Genomic DNA, 22,912 nt, shown 5'->3' with positions numbered 1-22,912 from the left:
CTCTATACAGGAAGAAGTCTTTCCCTCGCTACAGAAATTGTTGGTGGGTTTTTGTCTCATTGCAGGAAGTGGGGGCAGGTCTTTGTCCTATAGGAAACAATGTCAGGTCTTTGTCCCTCTACTGGAAGTGGGGTCAGTCTTTGTCCTACAGGAAGGGAGGATGGGTCTTTGTCCCTCTACTGAAAGCAGGGGTGGGTCATTGTCCCTCTACTTGAAGCGGGGCATGTCTTTGTCCTACAGGAAGCGAGGACAGGTCTTTGTCCCTCAACTGGAAGCGGGGGTAGGTCTTTGTCCCTCTACTGGGGGCGGGTCTTTGTCACCCTACTGGAAGCGGGGGCGGGTCTTTGTCCTTCTACTGGAAGCAGTGGTGGGTGTTCTGTCCCTCTACCAGAAGCTGGGGTGGGTCTTTGTTCCTCTACTGGAAGCTGGGGAAGGTTTTTGTCCCTTTACTGAAAGCGGGGGCTCCACCATCTGATAGACAACATATAGCATACCCAAGAGATTGTCTTTCTGTTCAGGGAAGGCGAACCACTGAACACTGACCAGGAGCAATGCGTGCTAGGAAGTGATGGAAAGAAGGTTCCTGCACTTTCGGTGCTGGCAGATTATGGAGAGGAAGCTCCCCTTCAAATAGAGTGGATGGAGAGGTACCCAGCAGGAAAATCGAGATAGTTCCAATACATATTAGACTGATATATACACCAAAAGCATTTTTATATTCATATGGGGGATGAGGACAACAAGACCAGGGGTTAGTACAGGATTTGTATGAAAAGACTGGTGCACTTTAAAACCTGTCCTGACCATTACTTCCAATAGCGGAGGGTAAAAATCATAGCATTTCCTGTTGTGAATAATGTGTGGGGAGAATATTACAGTCAGGGACAGGAAGGAAGAGGATATTACAGTCATGTGCCCTGGAGGAAAATTGTACGAGAGGGGGATGGATCTACATAATTGAGAGGGGCATGAGGGCAGGGCTGTGGAGTCGGAGTTAGTATAAAATGGACCGACTCCTAAAATATATAATAAATTGGGTACAGTAGTTCAATGCAGTTTGTGGGGAATATTTTTTTTTTTTCATAAGAATTTGAGAAAGTTATGAAATGTCCTATAAATGTCTGTTCTATTCCTGATTTAAGGTCTAGACTTTTAGCTAAGATGAATCTGTGCTGCAGTTTATGTTCATGATAAGTAGTAAAGCTCCTCCTCTACAGATTAGGGCAAAAAATAACATACAAACAGGGAAGGAATGCCTGCATTCATCTCAGAATGTCAGAAAAGCAGGATTAAGGTAAGTACTTCTTAAAGCTTATCTAAACGTTCAATATACTGTGCATAAATCAATAGCCCAGTATATGTTGTTTCTGTATGCTTGATGTTTTAGTTTGTTTTTCCTCTTAGCTTATGTTTGGAGAAATTAGCCGCTCTGATGACTTATATACACTATGCATAGAACATAAGGGGAAAAACTGTTTTCTAACATCTCACATTTGGAAATACAGTAACAGGATCGATGAGGACATATATTTTTGTGTGTGTGTTCTGGAATATGATTCAGCACAAACATACTCCCTCCCTCCTCCCCTCTTCATAGACTGTGAAAAAATATGATGTGAAGCATTTAGTGAGCTGTACCCTGAGACAAGCCTGACATTGAAAGTTCAGAGTAAAGCTATCTAACAACATATTTTACAAACTTTATACTTATCTGTCCTATAGATTTATGCAAAGATAGTTTAGGATAAAAATAAAACAATACAGTGCATGACTCCCTATTCTTGCAAAAATTACAACATACCTTATTTTTTTTTACAGGACAAAACTAATTTGAGAGTGAATTTACATAATTACAACATGTCTAAGAAGCATCTTATGATGTCAGTTGTATTTGAGCATTTCACAGTGATTTAAGATAAAAAAAACATTTTGTGTGTCAGTGTATAAGTGACCCAGATGAAAACAAATTCTGTGATGCCAAAATCAGTGTATACTCAGACAGTGATAAAAATGCTCCTTCAAGAGCTTCCAATCTAAAAAGACATTTACAACACTGACACCCAGAAGTTTACAAAGCTGTGATTGAAAAAGATCACAGCAAAACCAAGAAACCAGAGATGAGCACTTCCCGCCAGGCAAAGGAGGAGGAAAGAGCGTCTCAAACATCAGTTACAAGATATTTTGTGACAAAGTTACTGTAACAATGACAGCAGATGAGTTTAAAAGACAGTTCATCAAGCTTGTTGTGAAGGACAGTGTACCATTATCATTATTTGCACGACCAGCTTTTACTGGAGAAATGGCCCGCAAACCTGGTGTTTCTATGGAAAGAGAAAGTATTAAAAAATTAGTGATTGAAGAACCCTTTAACCAAAAGGAAGATCTTAAAAAGACTCAAGAGATGCTTTGTGTTTCTTAAAATGGATGCCTGCACACGTCACAGAGTGAACTATTTTGCTATTAATGTTCGATATGTTTGTGACAACAAAAGCAGCTAGAAGAACATTTCACATTCAGTATGTTGGAGATGGAAGGCCACAGTCCTGTTCCCATAATGGAGGAACAAACAGATATTACTACAGAAGAACAGCAAAATGATTATTTACAATTAGATAATCTTGGTGAAGCTGCTTCACACCTCTTTCATATTCGTCACATGCGCTGTTTTGTGCACATGCTGCAGCTGCAATAAGAGATAGACTGCAAGAGGGGCATGCTGAAACTCTGGTTAGCAAAGTGAGGAAATTAGCTATTGCTGCCAGAACCCCTAAAATTGATTCCATCTTGAAGAGACGTGCTGGGAAAGGGGCAATTGTGGATCAAGCCACTCGGTGGGACAGCACCTAATTAATGATTGAGCGATTGCTTGAGCTGAAACCCTTCCTTGTATATATGGCCGACCCTCAGCTAACACTACATGAAGGTCAATGGACACAGGTGGCTGAATTGAAGGAATTGCTTCATCACCCATTTACAGTGACTAAAAAGTTACAATCTGAGTATTTAACTCCTGGCATTTTTATAAATGAGTGGAAGAACTTGCTATTTTGCCTGTCCCAAAGAGGAGGTTTAATCGCAGATGGTATTGCTGCTTCAATGAAATGGAGAGAGACACTGCTATTAGAACATAAAATTCTTCTGGGAGCTGTTTTTGTCGACCCGAGTCATCGTATATTGCTGGATGATCAACAGCTTACTAAAGGAAAAGAAGCTCTGATTGACGTAGCAGTTACGATGAGTGGGCTACAGGACGGCCAAGAGCAAAAGGACTCGTGTCCTGCCATTTCTTCATCCTCATCAGATGAGTTTGATTTAGAAAAATATTTGGACGACATGGAGCAGGCAAAGCGTTGCCGCAGGGAAAGAGATTCCACTCCCATAGAAAACAGACTGACCATATTTCAGTAAAATTTTTCACTTGCTCTCAAAGAAGTAGAACAGTTCAATCGTTCATCAAAACTGACTGTGCACGAGGCAATTCCTTTATACTCTGAAATTGTTAGAGATGTTGCCCATCTGGTTACTGCTTTGCCACCAACCCAAGTTAGTGTAGAGAGGTTGTTCTCTAGCCTTAAAATAATTAGGTCAGATTTGAGGTCATCTATGAAGGAGGATCTGATGGAGGTGATACTATTTCCCAGAACAAATTCATAGACTGCACAAATGTTATTCAGTAAGTTTTGTTAAATTGTTTTTTCCACTTACTGCATAGTGTATAATAAATTGTAAATATGCAAAAGTTTTTTGTTCTAAAGTTGTATTCCAATAAATATATTTTTATGTTCTATCTATATGGCTTGATTATTGTATCATAGTAATGATTAAAAGCCTGTTGTTCCCATTTTACTACAAAAAAATGTATCACTTAAACTTAAACATAAGCCATTTATGAGTGAGTTGGAGTCGGTGTCATGGAAATTAAGGCGTCAGAGGTTTGGCTTACCGACTCCAAAGCTCTGCATGAGGGGGATGGTGCTGCACAACTGAGAGGGGCAGGAAGGGGGATGTAGCTGCATAACTAAGAGGGGCAGGAGGGGGATGAAGCTGCACAACTGAGGGGAAAGAGGCTGATGGAGCTGCACAACTGACAACTTAGAGATGCAGGAAGGGGGATGGAGCAGCCCAATAGAGGGGCAGGAAGGGGTACGGAGCTGCACAACTGAGGGCAGGAAGCAGATGGAGCTGCACAACTGAGAGGGGCAGGAAGAGGATGGAGCTGCACAACTGTGTAGTTTTCTAGGACGTTTAGGGTCTATAAGCAAGAACAGAGAACAAGACAAAAGCAATCCAATAATGAATGAAGACACCTGTCTGTGTGATTTCGGGCTTCACCTCAAACTGTTGTGGACGCATTTTCGGTGGATGTTAATAGCAGCAGGTGGTCACGTATCACTACTGGGCAGCGGTGCTATAACACCGTAGTGGCGGCTTCACCTCTGTCGTCTCTGATGCCGTCGCCAGATGGCGCCTGTCCGCTGACATGACCCGAGACGCGCTCCAAGTATCACAGTATCTAGGACACACGGTCTGCCTCACCATACAGAACTGGAGCCGATCACTAAATCATGTTCGGTCTCTTTGCGTGAGGAGCGTCGTCCAGTTTCCTGACGCTCTGCTCCTGATTTTTTCTCACCGTGTTGTTGTTGGCACAGTCCTTACAGAACGATTCCTGCGCCTCTGCAGCACCACACTGAACACAGAGTGACTGGGGCAAGCTTGGGGTCGTGATCGGTTCCCAGTCCCATGGCGAATTGTCCTGGTCACTCTTCGTTTTTTCTGCCGTCTCACTGCTCTGCTGCAGAGCCGTGGATCCCGCCGGCGGGTGGAGGAGAGCATTCTGCTCTTCTAGCCGGCACTCCTTGGTCTTAATGCCTACAGCCTTCAGTATTGTGTCCATCTGCTTCATGTAGTCCAGGTGTCCGTTCACCTATGCGAGAGGTGTCAAAACATTACTATAAAGAGCGCGTCCCCTTTAAATGCATAATTTTCTGTAAAGCTATATACAGTTAGGTCCATATATATTTGGACAGAGACAACATTTTTCTAATTTTGGTTCTAGACATTACCACAATGAATTTTAAACAAAACAATTCAGATGCAGTTGAAGTTCAGACTTTCAGCTTTCATTTGAGGTTATCCACATTAAAATTGGATGAAGGGTTTAGGAGTTTCAGCTCCTTAACATGTGCCACCCTGTTTTTAAAGGGACCAAAAGTAATTGGACAATTGACTCCAAGGCTATTTCATGGACAGGTGTGGGCAATCCCTTCGTTATGTCATTCTCAATTAAGCAGATAAAAGGCCTGGAGTTGAGTTGAGGTGTGGTGCTTGCATTTGGAAGGTTTTGCTGTGAAGGAAACATGCGGTCAAAGGAGCTCTCCATGCAGGTGAAACAAGCCATCCTTAAGCTGCAAAAACAGAAAAAACCCATCCGAGAAATTACTACAACATTAGGAGTGGCAAAATCTACAGTTTGGTACATCCTGAGAAAGAAAGAAAGAAAGCACTGGTGAACTCATCAATGCAAAAAGACCTGGGCGCCCACGGAAGACATCAGTGGTGGACGATCGCAGAATAGTCTCCATGGTGAAGAGAAGCCCCTTCACAACAGCCAACCAAGTGAACAACACTCTCCAGGAGGTAGGCGTATCAATATCCAAATCTACCATAAAGAGAAGACTGCATGAAAGTAAATACAGAGGGTCCACTGCACAGTGAAAGCCACTCATAAGCATCAAGAATAAAAAGGCTAGACTGGACTTTGCTAAAAAAACATCTAAAAAAGCCAGCACAGTTCTGGAAGAACATTCTTTGGACAGATGAAACCAAGATCAACATCTACCAGAATGATAGAGAAAAGTATGGCAAAGGCGTGGTACAGCTCATGATCCAAAGCATACCACATCATCTGTAAAACACGGCGGAGGCAGTGTGATGACTTGGGCATGCATGGCTGCCAGTGGCACTGGGTCACTAGTGATTATTGATGATGTGACACAGGACAGAAGCAGCTGAATGAATACTGAGGTATTCAGAGCCATACTGTGTGCTCAGACCCAACCAAATGCAGCCAAACTGATTGGTCGTCCTTTCATACTACAGATGGACAATGACCCAAAACATAAAGCCAAAGCAACCCAGGAGTTTATTAAAGCAAAGAAGTGGAATATTCTTGAATGGCCAAGTCAGTCACCTGATCTCAACCCAATTGAGCATGATTTCACTTGTTAACCCCTTTCTGACATCAGCCGTACTATCACGTCCATGGGACCCGGGCCCCTATGCCCATGGACGGGATAGTGCACCTAGCGCGATCAGCGGCGCTCACGTGGTTAGCGCCGCTGATCGCGGCCGAGTGTCAGCTGATTATCACAGTTGACACACGGCACAATGTGTCAGGGGCGGTCACGGACCGCCCCCGACACGTTAACCCCTTGCACACCGCGATCAAACACGATCGCGGTGTACCGGGGGTTAAAGGGAAGCATCGGCAGGGAGGGGGCTCCCTCCGTGCTTCCCTGAGCCCCCCACAGCAGCGCAATGTGCAGCGCTGCTGCGGGGGGCACCATCCCTGCAGGTCCCCGAATCCAAGATGGCGACGGGGACCTTCGGGGGCCTGCAGGGAGCTGGCTTCCTCAGTGCCTGCAAAGCGCAGGCAAGGAGGAAACCTGCACACTGCCTGTGACAGATCGCTGATCTGTCACAGTGATCTGTGATGTGATAGATCAACGATCTGTCACATGACAGTTATGTCCCCCCTGGGACAATGTAATAAAGCTAAAAAAAAAAACTGTAAAAATAATTACAAAAAAAAAAAATCGCTAAATAAATTAAAAAAAAATATATATATTCCCTAATAAATTCATTTTTTGGAAATAAAAAAACCCAAAACAATAAAAGTACACATATTTGGTATCGCCGCGTCAATAACGACCCGCCCTATAAAACTGTCCTATTAGTTAACCCCTTTAGCGAACCCCTTAAAAAATAAAAATAAAAAACGAAGCAAAAAATAATGATTTATTATCATACCACCGAACAAAAAGTGCAATAACGCGCGATCAAAAAGACGCATATAAATATCCATGGTACCGCTGAAAACGTCATCTCGTCCCGCAAAAAACGAGCCACCATACAGCATCATCAGCGAAAAAATAAAAAAGTTATAGCTCGCAGAATAAAGCGATGGAAAAATAATTATTTTTTATATAAAATTGTTTTCATTGCATAAAAGCGCCAAAACATAAAAAAAGACATAAATGAGGTATCGCTGTAACCGTACCGACCCGAAGAATAAAACAGTCTTATCAATTTCACCGTACGCGGAACGGTGTAAACGCACCCCCCAAAAGAAATTCATGAAACGCTGGTTTTTGTTCATTCTGCGCCCCAAAAATCGCAATAAAAAGCGATCAAAAGATGTCACGTGACCGAAAAAGGTACCAATTAAAACGTCAACTCGTCCCGCCAAAAATATGACCTCACATGACTCGGTGGGTCAAAATATAGAAAAATTATAGCTCTCAATATGTGGTGATGCAAAAACTGTTTTTACTATAAAAACCGTCTTTTAGCGTGCGACAGCTGCCAAAAATAAAAACCAGCCATAAATAGTAAATCAAACCCCCCGTTATCACCCCCTTAGTTATGGAAAAATAATAAAGTTAAAAAATGTATTTATTTCCATTTTCCCATTAGGGCTAGGGTTAGGGCTAGAGTTAGGGCTGAGATTAGGGTTAGGGGTGTGTTGGGGTTAGGGTTGGAGTTATAATTGGGGGGTTTCCACTGTTTGGGCACATCAGGTGCTCTCCAAATGCAACACGGCGTCTGATCTCAATTCCAGCCAATTCTGCGTTGAAAAAGTCAAATGGTGCTCCTTCCCTTCCAAGCTCTGCCATGCGCCCAAACAGTGTTTTACCCCCATATATAGGGTTTCAGCCTACTTAGGACAAATTGCAAAACAACTTTTGAGGTCCAATTTCTCCTGTTACCCGTAGGAAAATAAAAAATTGGGGGCAAAAATATAATTTTTGTGGAAATAAATGATTTTTTTATTTTCACGCCCGGGCGTTATAAACTTCTGTGAAGCACTTGGGGGTTCAAAGTGCTCACCACACATCTAGATAAGTTCCTTGGGGGGTCGTTTCCAAAATGGGGTCACATGTGGGGAGTTTCAATAGTTTAGGTACATCAGGGGCTCTCCAAACGCACATGACACCTGCAGACCATTCCATCAAAGTCTGCATTCCAAAACGCCACTACTTCCCTTCCGAGCCCTGATGTGTGCCCATACAGTAGTTTTCTCCCACATATGGGGTATCAGCATACTCAGGACAAATTGGACAACAACTTTTGGGGTCCATTTTCTCCTGGTACCCTTGGGAAAATAAAAAAATTGGTGACTAAAAGATCATGTTTGTTGAAAAAATACGATTTTTTTATTTTCACGCCCAGGCGTTATAAACTTCTGTGAAGCACTGGGGGGTTCAAAGTGCTCACCACACATCTAGATAAGTTCCTTGGGGGGTCTAGTTTCCAAAATGGTGTCATTTGTGGGGGGTTTCCACTGTTTTGGTACATCAGGGGTTTTCCAATCGCGACATGGTGTCCGATCTCAATTCCAGCCAAAAAAGTCAAATGGCGCTGCTTCCCTTCTGAGCTCTGCCATGCGCCCAAATAGTCGTTTAAACCCACATATGGGGTTTCAGCGTACTCAGGACAAATTGCACAATAACTATTAGGGTCCTGTTACCCTTGGGAAAATAAAAATTGAGGGTGAAAAAAACTTTTTTGGGAAAAAATATTATTTTTTAATTGTACCGCTGTACGTTATAAACTTCTGTGAAGCCCTTGTGGGTTCAAAGTTCTCACCACATATCTAGATAAGTTCCTTGGAGGGTCTAGTTTCCAAAATGGGGTCACTTGTGGGGGGTTTCCACTGTTTAGGTACATCAGGGGCTCTCCAAACTTGACATGGCGTCCGATCTGAATTCCAGCCAATTTTGCATTGAAAAAGTCAAACGGCGCTCCTTCCATTCTGAGCTCTGCCATGCGCCGAAACAGTGGTTCCCCCCACATATCAGGTATCAGCGTACTCAGGACAAATTGCACAATAACTTTTGCAGTCCAATTTCTCCTGTTACCCTTGGTAAAATAAAAAAAATTGAACCTGAAGAATTTTTTGTGTGAAAAAAAGTTAAATGTTCATTTTTTTTCAAATATTCAAAAAATTCCTGTGACGCACCTGAAGGGTTAATAAACTTCTTGAATGTGGTTTTCAGCACCTTAAGGAGTGCAGTTTTTAGAATGGTGTCACTTTTGGGTATTTTCTATCATATAGACCCCTCAAAGTGGCTTCAAATGTGATGTGGTCCGTAAAAATAAAATGGTGTTGCAAAAATGAATAATCGCTGGTTAACTTTTAACCCTTATAACTTCCTAACAAAAAAAAATTTTGGTTCCAAAATTGTGCTGATGTAAAGTAAACATGTGATTTAAGGGAATAAAAATTCAAAGTTGGAAAATTGCGAAATTTTCAAAATTTTCGCCAAATTTCCGTTTTTTTCACAAATAAACGCAAGTTATTTGAATGACATTTTACCACTAACATGAGGTACAATATGTCATGAGAAAACAATGTCAGAACCACCAGGATCCATGGAAGCGTTTCAGAGTTACCTCATAAAGGGACAGTGGTCAGAATTGTAAAAATTGGCTCGGTCATGAACGTGCAAACCACCCTTGGGGGTGAAGGGGTTAAAGACTAAACTTCAGACAGAAAGGCCCACAAACAAACAGCAACTGAAAACCACCGCAGTGAAGGCCTGGCAGAGCATCAAAAAGGATGAAACACAGCGTCTGGTGATGTCCATGAGTTCAAGACTTCAGTCATTGCCAACAAAGGGTTTTCAACCAAATACTAGAAATGAACATTTTATTTACAATTATTTAATCTGTCCAATTACTTTTGGTCCCTTTAAAAACAGGGTGGCACATGTTAAGGAGCTGAAACTCCTAAACCCTTCATCCAATTTTAATGTGGATACCCTCAAATGAAAGCTGAAAGTCTGAACTTCAACTGTATCTGAATTGTTTTGTTTAAAATTCATTGTGGTAATGTCTAGAACCAAAATTAGAAAAATGTTGTCTCTGTCCAAATATTTATGGACCTCACTGTATATAGTAATATCTGATCCTGGAAAAGCTGGGTGACTACCAATACAGCTCCTCAAAAGATGGGGGACCACCATTCTGAAACCCAGCCCGATGGCTCCAAGAAAGGAGATCATTAAGGAATGGGTAGGGGTTTGCTGTGATTACGGGGGATTGTTTTCCAGCACAGTGCGGTACAGGACCACACCGCTGCAGCTGTTAGTCGGTAACAAACGACATGGACAATCAACGAAACAGAAGAAAACAAAAAGGGGAGTAAAATGTGCGCAGCGGGCAATTATGGGGGGCGGCATTGTACGGTGCAGCTGTTCTCCACCCGTCACCTCTCCCTCTGAAGGGGCCGTGAAAAGGACAGCAGGTCAGCGCTTAACCTGGGGGTGTAATTACTTTCTGCCAGGTGGGGGCGGCACGGTGATTATCTGCAACGAGCTACCGCGCAAAACCCCAAGATGCAGGGGAGGAATGTACAGAGGAAACATTCCAAAGCAAAGTATAAAAGGAAGCCATGCTGAGAGTTGTAGTTCCAAAGAGAATGGAAAATAACAGCAGTAATGGAATCAGATAGGGTTGGCTGAGGCTTGTAGTTCTACAGCAAACTGGTGAGTAATGGATCATAAGACAATTACTCAAGAGTTTCTAGGGTGCATAGAATTTCTTGTAGACAGCTGGGACTTGTAGTTCTGCAGTAAGTGAAGAGTAGCAGGGCTGTTAGTGATGCTCCCTACATGGAGACATCGACAGTTTACACATCCGCACACAAAGCTGTACTCACTATTCTGCTGGTGCAGTCACTGTGTACATACATTACATTACTGATCCTGAGTTACATCCTGTATTATACCCCAGAGCTGCACTCACTATTCTGCTGGTGCAGTCACTGTGTACATACATTACATAACTGATCTTGAGTTACATCCTGTGTTATACTCCAGACCTGCACTCACTATTCTGCTGGTGCAGTCACTGTGTACATACATTACTGTACATTACTGATCCTGAATTACATCCTGTATTGTACTCCAGAGCTGCACTCACTATTCTGCAGGTACAGTCACGGTCTACATACATTACTGATCCTGACTTACATCCTGCATTACACTCCAGAGCTGCACTCACTATTCTGCTGGTGCAGTCACTGTGTACATACATTACATTACTGATCCTGACCTACATCCTGCATTATACTCCAGAGCTGCACTCACTATTCTGCTGGTGCAGTCACTGTGTACATACATTGCATTACTGATCCTGAGTTACATCCTGTATTATACTCCAGAGCTGCACTCACTACTCTGCTGGTGCAGTCACTGTGTACATACATTACATTACTGATCCTGAGTTACATCCTGTATTATACCCCAGAGCTGCACTCACTATTCTGCTGGTGCAGTCACTGTGTACATACATTACATTACTGATCCTGAGTTACATCCTGTATTATACCCCAGAGCTGCACTCACTATTCTGCTGGTGCATGCGCTGTGTACATACATTACATTACTGATCCTGAGTTACATCCTGTATTATACTCCAGAGCTGCACTCACTATTCTGCTGGTGCAGTCACTGAGTACATACATTACTGATCCTGAGTTACATCCTGTATTGTACTCCAGAGCTGCACTTACTATTCTGCAGGTACAGTCACGGTCTACATACATTACATCCCGTTACTTTGATGCTTCGAGCAGTGGAGCTGGAGAACATGGTGTCTCGCACTGCCTTTATCTGTCTGTGTCCCGGGCCTCAGTGCAGATGTAGTGGAGCTGAGTGTGTCGGATGTTTGTCACTCAGCTTAAACCAGGAACAGATTACACATTAACTACTGAACTCCTGCACTTATATTTCCTGTGGCAGCGATGTGGATGTGGCAGTGATGTGGTCATCTCTTTCTGAGGACTGGTGTTATCTACGGGGATTAGCAGCAGTGAGAAGGGTCCTCTCGGCAGACGCCGTGCTCGTCTCGGCGCCTCTTGTGCCAGATTTATCAGGACCCTTGTAATCGTCTCCGCACATGAAAGGATTTAGAAATAATTACATCTGACTGCGATTCCTTCAATTCCAGGAGAAGTGGCGTCTGTCTGTAGAGCGGAGGAGGGGAGACGGGCAGGAAAAGTGGCGCTGTTCCTATATCTGATCCCCGGGAGGCGGATGACGGTAATAACTTCTCAGTAACAAGTGGCGGATTATGTCTCCTCTGTATGACAGCGCGGCGCACAGCAGACCCCGCGGCGTTAACAGGATGCCCCCTAACTGTGCTGCCTATGGAGCTATTCCATAATCATATACAAGACAAAAACCTGACAGAAATGGCTGCATGTTGTTTCTGTCCGGTAAACCACGGATCGTATGCACCGGATAACCCCAGCAAATAAGATAAACAGCTGTGTACTGTATAAGGCGCTTACCACAGAAGACAGGTCCACATTCACCATCCGGCGATCATCTAGGTCCACGGGCTGCAATCCGGCCACGCTAAGCTTCACTGATGAGCTGCGGTACACGAAGCTGAGCAGCCAATCACCTCTGCCGAAAGAGGAGGAAAGAAGGCCAAAGGCAATAAAAAGGATTCTGGGAGGAATGTCAACAGCAAAAGAAAAGTCATAGATGCTATAGGACTATTACAGGATGAAAAGGGTGAAGAGGTCAGAAATGATGGTGAGAGGCTGAACTTTTACATTCCTATTTTGCATCTGTGTTATCGCAGAAAGCAAATATAACATCAACTGATCTTTACGGTGCCATGGAAGGAATAAAAGAATCCATACCATCTACAGGGTGGGCCATTTATATGGATTCACCTGGGTGGTCATTTATAAAGTTGGATCCAAAATGGTCGCCATGGTCACCACCCATCTTGAAAAGTTTTCCCCCTCTCATATACTAATGTGCCACAAACCGGAAGATGATATCACCAACCATTCCCATTTTATTTAGGTGTATCCATATACATGGCCCACCCAGGTGTATCCATATAAATGGCCCACCATGTATAAATAGAGAGATGGTGGTGAACACGAATTTACTTGAAATTACATCTCCTGGTCCAGATGAATTACAACTTAGGGTACTGAAAGAGTTAGAAGAGGAAACTGCGGAATCACTGCAATGCTCCTGCAGTGCAATATAGTGCAACATCCACCAGGGGATGCTGGTGAGGGAAGAGAGGTTGCACACACACAGCGTAGCACCACTGAACAGCAGCACAGGCGCCATCAGGTGGCGAAAGAGTGGTCAGACGAGCCGAGTCAGAAACAGAGGTCACAGCAAAACATGTGGTCAAATACAAGCCAGAAGTCAGAGCCAGACAGGAGCAGAGATAACCGAGACGTGAGACAGTCAAACAGGTCAGAAGACAAGCCGGGTCACATACCAAGAGGTCCAAGCACAGGGAGCGAAAACTTAGACAAGCGGGGTGGCAAGAAAGGGAAGTCACGGGAACAGAGTAAACGGGCAGAGGACAAAACACGGTATCAAGGGGTCAGCTGCTATATCCTGGGAGCATGAACTATCACTGACGTTGGTCTGCAGGCCACAGCAGACTGAAATAGCTACACAGAACCCAAAACGAGGCAAAGAAGGTTAACCCCCGCATGACCAGACCAGGCAGAGAATAACAAGAAACAAACCCCAGCCTGGATCATGACAACCACTAGCCAGAAGCTTTGAAAAATCCTGGAGAACAGGAGAAGTCCCAGAAGATTGGAGAAGGGCAAATGTTGTCTCTATCTTCAAAAAAGATAGAAGATGGAGCCAGGTAATTACAGGCCAGTGAGCCCTACTTCTATACCAAGAAAGATCTCTAAACAAATAAGTACTTGGGTAAGAATGTAAGAATACAGTATTTAACCCAGAGCCAGCATGGGTTTGTAGCAAACAAGTCATGCCAGACTAATGTAATTTCTTTCTATGATGGAATCACTGACTGGGTGGATCAGGGAAATGCAGTAGATATAGTATATCTCAATACTTATTGAAAAAAATGACTAAGTATGGGATTGACAAGGCTACGGTTAGGTGGATTCATGATTGGTTCAGTGATCATACTAAAATGTTGGTAATAAGTGGCTGCACATCCAATTGGAAGAGTGTTTCAAGTGGAGACAAGGCTCTTTCATGGCCACAGTTTTACAAAAACGAAATAAACACAGTCATATAGTCTAAGTATTAACTATAAAACTTTATTAATCAAATATAAAAACAGGACAAGTACAAAGGCAGGGGAGGGGAACGCATGTGCACACCTACAGCCCACATAGAGAAATTGGTATTTATTTTTCTATGGCCCCTAATACATGCTTTTGATATATGGGCCAGTGGATACAATGCATGTCATTATAGGTGCAATAATTATTACATGATGGTTTTGCATGGTCCTTCCAGCCCAATTTCTGCATATGTGGGCTGTAGGTGTGCGCATGCATTCCCCTCCCCTGCCTTTGTGCTTGTTCTGTTTTTATATCTGATTAATAAAGTTTTTCATAGCTAAAACTTGGTTGGACTATATGACTGTGTTTCTTTCGTTTTGGTATTAATAGGTGCAGTTGGTTCAGATGTAATCTTAATATATACAGTCATATGTTAAAGTTTGGGCACCCCTATTAATGTTAACCTTTTTTCTTTATAACAATTTTGGTTTTTGCAACAGCTATTTCAGTTTCATATATCTAATAACTGATGGACTCAGTTATATTTCTGGATTCAAATGAGGTTTATTGTACTAACAGAAAATGTGCAATCTGCATTTAAACAAAATTTGACCGGTGCAAAAGTATGGGCACCTCAACATAAAAGTGACATTAATATTTCGTAGATACTCATTTTGCAAAAATAACAGCCTCTAGTTGCTTCCTGTAGCTATTAATGAGTTCCTGGATCCTGGATGAAGGTATTTGTGACCATTCCTGTTTACAAAACAATTCCAGTTCAGTTAAGTTTGATGGTCGCCGAGCATGGACAGCCCGCTTCAAATCATCCCACAGATGATCAATGATATTCAGGTCTGGGGACTGGGATGGCCATTCCAGAACATTGTAATTGTTCCTCTGCATGAATGCCTGAGTAGATTTGGAGCGGTGTTTTGGATCATTGTCTTGCTGAAATATCCATCCCCTGCGTAACTTCAACTTCGTCACTGATTCTTGCACATTATTGTCAAGAATCTGCTGATACTGAGTTGAACCCATGCGACCCTCAACTTTAACAAGATTCCCAGTGCCGGCATTGGCCACACAGCCCCAAAGCATGATGGAACCTCCACCAAATTTTACTGTGGGTAGCAAGTGTTTTTCTTGGAATGCTGTGTTTTTTAGCCTCCATGCATAACGCCTTTTTGTATGACCAAACAACTCAATCTTTGTTTCATCAGTCCACAGGACCTTCTTCCAAAATGTAACTGGCTTGTCCAAACGTGCTTTTGTATACCTCAGGCGACTCTGTTTGTGGCGTGCTTGCAGAAACGGCTTCTTTCGCATCACTCTCCCATACAGCTTCTCCTTGTGCAAAGTGCGCTGTATTGTTGACCGATGCACAGTGACACCACCTGCAGCAAGATGATGCTGCAGGTCTTTGGAGGTGGTCTGTGGATTGTCCTTGACTGTTCTCACCATTCTTCTTCTCTGCCTTTCTGATATTTTTCTTGGCCTGCCACTTCTGGGCTTAACAAGAACTGTACCTGTGTTCTTCCATTTCCTTACTATGTTCCTCACAGTGGAAACTGACAGGTTAAATCTCTGACACAACTTTTTGTATCCTTCCCCTGAAAAGCTATGTTGAATAATCTTTGTTTTCAGATCATTTGAGAATTGTTTTGAGGAGCCCATGATGCCACTCTTCATAGGAGAATCAAATAGGAGAACTACTTGCAAGTGGCCACCTTAAATACCTTTTCTCATGATTTGATACACCTTGCGATGAAGTTCAAAGCTCAATGAGGTTACAATACCAATTTAGTGCTTCAGGAAGTCAGTAAAAAGTAGTTAGGAGTGTTCAAATCAAGAAAATGCCCATACTTTTGCAACGGGCAAATTTTGTTTAAATGCAGATTGCACATTTTCTGTTAGTACAATAAACCTCATTTGAATCCAGAAATATAACTGAGTCCATCAGTTATTAGATATATGAAACTGAAATAGCTGTTGTAAAAACCAAAATTGTTACAAAGAAAAAAGGTTAACATTAATAGGGGTGCCCAAACTTTAACATATGACTGTATATTGTGGGTGGCATATGGCATTGTGTCAGGTTCATTATTATGTATAATTAGCTTCACCCATATATATATATATTATGCTTGCCACTATTCTTTTTTATTATCACAGTGTTACAAATGGGGATCACAAGGCTCTGTCCTGTCCTGGCCCCAGTGTTACAAGTGGAGTACCACAAGGCTCTGTCCTGGCCACAGTGTTACAAGTGGAGTATCACAAGGCTCTGTCCAGGCTCCAGTGTTGTTCCAACATTTTTATAAATGATCTACAGTAGATAAGGGAACTGAAGGTAAAATGATCACAATTGCAGATGATATAAAGCTAGGAGGGATAGCTAACACTAGAGAAAACAGAAAGGATTCACAAGGATCTAGCTTGAACAATGGGCCGCGACTAATAGAATGGTATTTAACAGGGAGAAATGCAAGATTTTACATCTGGGCACGAAAAACGGAAATTATATCTACAGAATGGGAGAAATGGAACTAAGCAATAGCACGTGTGAAAAAGACTTCGGTATACTAATAGATCAGACTGCACTTGAGTCAGCAGTGTGATACAGCAGCAAAAAAGGCAAACACAGTTCTAGGATGTATTAAGAGAAGCATAAAGTCTAGATCATGTGAAGTAACTATCCCCCTCTACTCCTCCTTGGTTAGGCCTCATCTGGAATACCGTGTCCAATTCTGGGCACCACATTGTAAAAAAAGACATTGAAAACCTGGAGAGAGTTCAAAGAAGAGCGACCAGGATGGTGAGCGGACTGCAAAGTATGTCCTACAAGGAACGGTTACAGAATATGGGAATGTTTAGCTTAAAAAATGAAGGCTAAGGGTATGTTCCCACGTAGTTTTTAGTCTCTGCGGATTTTGTAGAGAAAACCGCAGGAAATCCGCAGGACAAAGTGCTGCGGTTTTTCTGCGGATTATCTGCGGATTATCTGCGGTTTTGCCCTGCGGTTTTACACCTCATAATGGATGAGGTGTAAAACCGCAGCGTTTCTGCACCAAACAATTGACATGCTGCGGATTGTAAACCGCAGCAAAACCGCGCGGAAAAATCCGCAGCATGTGCACAGCTTTTTTTTATTTCCATAGGAAATAAAGGTACTGTACAACGCAGCAAAATCTGCTGCGTTTCTGCAGAGCCAAAAACGCTGCGGAAACGCAGCAGAATCCGCAGCGTGTGCACATACCCTAAGAGGAGACTTAATAACTGTCTACAAATATGTGAAGGGCTGTCACAGTGTAGAGGGATCATCCTTATTCTTATTTGCACATGGAAACACGAGAAGCAATGAAAGGAAACTCAAAAAGGGAGAAGATACAGATTACATATTAGAAAAAAAAAACTTTTAGACAGTGATGGTGATCAATGAGTGGAACAGGCGGCCATGAGAGGTGGTGAGATCTCCTTCAATGGAAGTCTTCACAGAGGCTGGACAGACATCTGTCCGAGATGGTTTAGTGAATCCTGCATTGATCAGGGGGTTTGACACGATGACTCTGGAGGTCCCTTTCAGCTCTGACATTCTAGGATTCTATGAACACTAAAAGTTGTAACTACAACTCTGGTCATCACATACAGCTAAAATCCAATCTCCCATAGAGGAAGATGATAAATCTCTAGATTTACACAGTCACCACTAGAGGGAGCTCACTACATACACAATTATACAGTCACCACTAGCAGGAGCTCACTACATACAGATTTATAAATCCAACACTAGAGGGAGCTCACTACATACAGAATTATACAGCCACCACTAGCGGGAGCCCACTACATACAGATTTATAAAGCCACCTCTAGGGGGAGCTCACTACATACAGATTTATACAGCCACCACTAGAAGGAGCTCACTGCAGATATATATAGACACCACTAGAGGGATTTATATACACACCACTAAAAGGAAATCACTACCTACAGATATGTGCAGCCACCACTAGCGAGGGCTCACTACATACAGAATTATAAAGCCACATCTAGGGGGAGCTCACTACATAGAGATTTATACAGCCACTAATAGAGTGAGCTCATTACATACAGATTTATACAGCCACCAGTAGAGGGTGCTCAATACATATAGATTTATACAGCCATCACTAGAGGTAGCTCACTACTTACAGATTTATACAGCCACCACTAGAAGGAGCTCAATGCAGATTTATATAGACACCACTAGAGGGAACTAACTGCATACATATTTATACAGCCACCACTAGCGGGAGCTTGCTACATACAGATTTATACAGTCACCCTAGGGGTATATCACTACATACAGATTTATACAATCACCACTAGAGGGAGCTCACTAAATATAGGTTTATACAGACACCACTAGAAGGAGCTCACTGCATACAGATTTATACAGCCAACACTAAAGGGAGCTCATTATATACAGATTTCTACAGTCACCACTAGAGGGAGTTCACTACATACAGATTTATACAGCCGCCATAAAGAGGAGCTCACTACATACAGATTTATACAGACACCACTAGAGGGAGCTCACTAAATATAGGTTTATACAGCCACCACTAGAGGGAGCTCACTGTCTACAGATTTATACAGCCACCACTAGAAGGAGCTCACTGTCTACAGATTTATATAGCCATCACTAGAGGAAACTCACTACCTACAGATTTATGCAGCCACCACTAGAGGGAGTTTACTATATACAGATTTATACAGACACCACTAAGGGGAGCTCACTACATACAGATTTATACAGACACTACTAAGGGGAGCTCACTAGCCCCATATAGACACTATATGATTGCAGATGTAATCACTCCCAGCAGACAACCAGTATTGTTTTCAGTGCAGGACAGTATGACGCTCTTGCATTCTTTGCGCTCACATCTATTCCTGGGTTTCTATTATCAGGGTAATTATTATTCATTCTTCTGCAAAGCTGAAATGAGGAGGAAAACAGACCAGATATATCTCACACATGTATATATGTATCTATAGGCTGCGGGTGAGGGGATATCACAGGGTCACCTGCAGTAACCATTGATGATACGGCCGGCTACGACGCGCGTCAGTGGCTGCCATTTCTTCACATCACCTTCTACGGGGGCTCCCAGCAGTACCACATCCTCGATGATCCCCTCTGCTCCTGCCGGGGGACATAATCCAGCTTTAAGTCATCCCCCCGTGTATACTGGGAGAGCTGGGTGACCGTGCCTTTAGGGTCAGCCGTACTGGTTGTCACCCGGCTCTCCCAGTCTGACGATACCACCATAGGTCCCTGATGATGGCGGTGTTTACCTGCCTCCTGTGCCAGCTCCTGCAGACAGAAGTAAATGACCCGAGCTCCCAGGCTGAAGCCGATGAGGGTGACCGGCCGCCGTCCCTGCAAGAAGAACACAGTCCTGTACCATGCGGGACAACTACTCCCATCATTTACATCTACCAAGACCACAAGGCGTTGTCCAGGTGTAAGCCATGGCTATCATCAATATCAGATCAGTGGGGGTCTGGAAGATGCCGTGGCTGGACCATCTTAGCTCAGACCATAGTCACTTTAACAGCAGCACCCTTTAAGAACACATTTTTACTTCTCACAGCTGAAAATTTGTCACAATTGTGTGCGAGTAAAACAAGAGCCACCTCACAAATCTCTCTACTGTTTGATAAAATGTATCAGTGAAGGTAAAATGTAACAGAATGGAGTCCAGACAGAACTGTCTGGATTGGATACAACTGTAGCAGAATCTCAGCTATGGGAAGTATTTTAGCAGGATATGTTTGTATTTCTATTCACTGACAGTTGGCAGAGATCTTAAAAATGGTGACACAGAGGGAAGAGTGGGACATGGCGTAAGCGGGGTGCGGAGAGGGGGCACTAAGTAACAATGTGAATGATTAATCTGCCCCCCACACCTCAGAGGTGCCCCCCAGCTGGTGACCCCATTGCCACCCACACCTCAGAGGTGCCCCCCTGTCCAATCATACAAGCTGGTAGCCTCGCTGCCTCCCACACCTCAGAGGTGTCCCCATGTCCCATCACACCCGCTGGTGGTCTCACTGCCCCCCCACATCTCAGATGTGCCCCCCCATGTCCTATCACACCCGCTGGTGACCTCGCTGCCCCCCACATCTCAGAGGTGCCCCTGTGTCTTATCACACCCACTGGTGGTCTCGCTGCCCCCCATATCTTAGAGGTGTCCCCCGTGTCCTATCACACCCGCTGGTGGCCTCGCTGCCCCCCACACCTCAGAGATGTCCCCGTGTCCTATCATACCCACTGGTCAACTCGCTGCCCCCCACACCTCAGAGGTGCTCCCACTGTTCCATCACACACACCTGCTGGCAGTCTCGCTGCTCCCCACAGAGCTGTGCCTGACCAAGTGTCTGCACGGAGAATAGCAGAGATGTGCTGCGACGCCGCTCTGCATATCCGGCTGTAATGAAGTGGACGAGCTTAATCCACACTCAGAGCTGCAATTATCAGATTTTTGCACCAAGGACAGATGGTCACTAACGAGAGCACTGTCAAGAAATGGAATCACACGCGTTCCAGACGCTGGAGTAGCGGCCCCCGCCCACAGGTGTAAGACCCCCTCATACATGCAGTGATTCATAGAGCCATCCCACACGTAACATAGAGAGCATTGCAGTGTGCACGATGCCGTCAGAACCGGGGAGGGGGAAGAACACAGACATCCACATACCCTACACTCAAAAACAGCAGCAACTAAGACAATGATAGACACAAGATAGAGAGAGAAAATGAGAGGGTATAAGACGAGATAAGGAAAAGACAGCAAGAGACAGACACAAAGAAAGGGAAAAACAGACAAAAGGGGGAACGTGAGCGCAGACATGAAGAGGGGTCAGAGGAAGTTCAGAGGGGTCCAGAGTGAGACGGGGGGGTCCAAAAAAAGAGGGGTCTGGAGAAAGACAGAGGGTTTTGCAGTAGAATATTACATTCTCCCCATTGAGAACAGTCCCACTCAGCTGAGCGCCGTGTACTGGGGAAGAGAGATCGGCTACAAATGGTGCTCACTCTCTCTCTGCCACACTCTAATATCTTACCATTTCTGGGTGTCTCACATGAGACCGCAGCACATAGAGAGAGACAGAAAAAAACAGAATGCAAGATAATTAAGAATAAGGAATGTGTAAAGGCCCTGTCACACTAAGCGAGATCGCAAGCGAGATCACTGCTGAGTCATTAGTTTTGTGACGTTATAGCGATCTCACAGGAGAGATCGCTATGTTAGACAATGAGCAGCGACCAGCCCCCCTGTCAGGTATCGCTGATCGTGCCCGAAATGTCTGGACATTTTTTTGGTCGCTCATGTCCCGCAGCGTCGCTTGTATCGTGACGTTTGACACCTAGTCCAACGACCTCGTTAGCGACTCACAATCAAGATAAAGGCGTGGATTAGCGTTCCCGTTTCCACGCCTCCCTCTGCTGCGATTGGTGGTCACTACAGCGTCCTGATTGGCGGGCTTCCTTTTAACCCCTTAATGTCCAATGACGGACACAGTCCGTCATCAGAAATTTCCCCTGCTTTGATGAGGGCCCCGGCGCTGAACCCGCATCAAAGCCGGGACATGTCAGCTGTTATGAACAGCTGACATGTGCCCGCAATAGGCGCGAGCGGAATCGCCGTCCGCCCGCGCCTATTAACTAGTTAAATGCCGCTGTCAAAGCTGACAGCGGGCATTTAAATAGAATTTCCGGCCGCCGGGCCGGAAATGACGTCATCGCCGACCCCCGTCACGTGATCGGGGGTCGGCGTCACGTTGCCTGGACAACCAGAGGTCTCTGAGACCTCTATGGTTGTTCCAGGCATAAGGCTTTCAGCGCCACCCGGTGGTCGGCGCTGAAAGCACAGCAGTGAATCTGCTACATATGGGCGATCTGCTCATCGCCCATATGTAGCAGAGCCAATCGGGTTGCGCATGCTTCTAGCCTCCTATGGAGGCTATTGAAGCATGCCAAAAGTAAAAAAAAAATGTTTAAAAATAAAAAAAAATAAAAAAAACCTAAAAGTTCAAATCACCCCCCTTTCGCCCCAATCAAAATAAAAAACAGTAAAAAAAAAATCCCACATACACATATTAGGTATCGCCGCGTTCAGAATCGCCCGATCTATCAATAAAAAAAAGCATTAACCCGATCGCTAAACGGCGTAGCGAGAAAAAAATTCAAAACGCCAGAATTACGTTTTTTTGGTCACCAAGACATTGCTTTAAAATGCAATAACGGGCGATCAAAAGAACGTATCTGCACAAAAGTGGTGTCATTAAAAACGTCAGTCCGGCACGGAAAAAAAATTAAGCCCTCACCCGACCCCAGATCATGAAAAATGGAGATGCTACGGGTCTCGGAAAATTGCGCAAATTTTTATTTTTTATTTTTTTTTAGCAAACTTTGGAATTTTTTTTCACCACTTAGATAAAAGAGGACATAGACTTGTTTGGTGTCTATGAACTCGTAATGACCTGGAGAATCATAATGGTAGGTCAGATTTAGCATCTAGTGAACCTAACAAAAAAGCCAAGCAAAAA

At 43.8% G+C, this 22,912-nt stretch overlaps 1 protein-coding gene across 4 annotated transcripts in view; it reads right to left on the bottom strand.

The window, feature by feature from the left end:
• Positions 1 to 22,912, bottom strand: part of TMCO4 (transmembrane and coiled-coil domains 4) — a 93,718-nt gene that overhangs the window by 29,510 nt on the left and 41,296 nt on the right. The window contains exons 11-14 of one of the 4 annotated variants that reach the window (XM_073570380.1): positions 19,658 to 19,742; positions 19,388 to 19,505; positions 12,581 to 12,698; positions 1,874 to 4,927 (exon numbers count right to left, since the gene is read on the bottom strand). In XM_073570380.1, the coding sequence (XP_073426481.1) occupies positions 4,559 to 4,927; positions 12,581 to 12,698; positions 19,388 to 19,505; positions 19,658 to 19,742 (690 nt within the window). In that variant the 3' untranslated portion in view covers positions 1,874 to 4,558. Of the gene's footprint in view, positions 1 to 1,873; positions 4,928 to 12,580; positions 12,699 to 19,387; positions 19,506 to 19,657; positions 19,743 to 22,912 lie in introns of those variants that run through there. The other 3 variants (XM_073570383.1, XM_073570381.1, XM_073570382.1) reach the window with 3 other exon arrangements.

Source organism: Dendrobates tinctorius, unplaced genomic scaffold (assembly GCF_039654945.1).
Source record: "Dendrobates tinctorius isolate UK_male_01 unplaced genomic scaffold, ASM3965494v1 ptg000028l, whole genome shotgun sequence".
NCBI lineage: Eukaryota > Metazoa > Chordata > Amphibia > Anura > Dendrobatidae > Dendrobates > Dendrobates tinctorius.
This window is presented reverse-complemented; position numbering and strand designations above follow the sequence as displayed.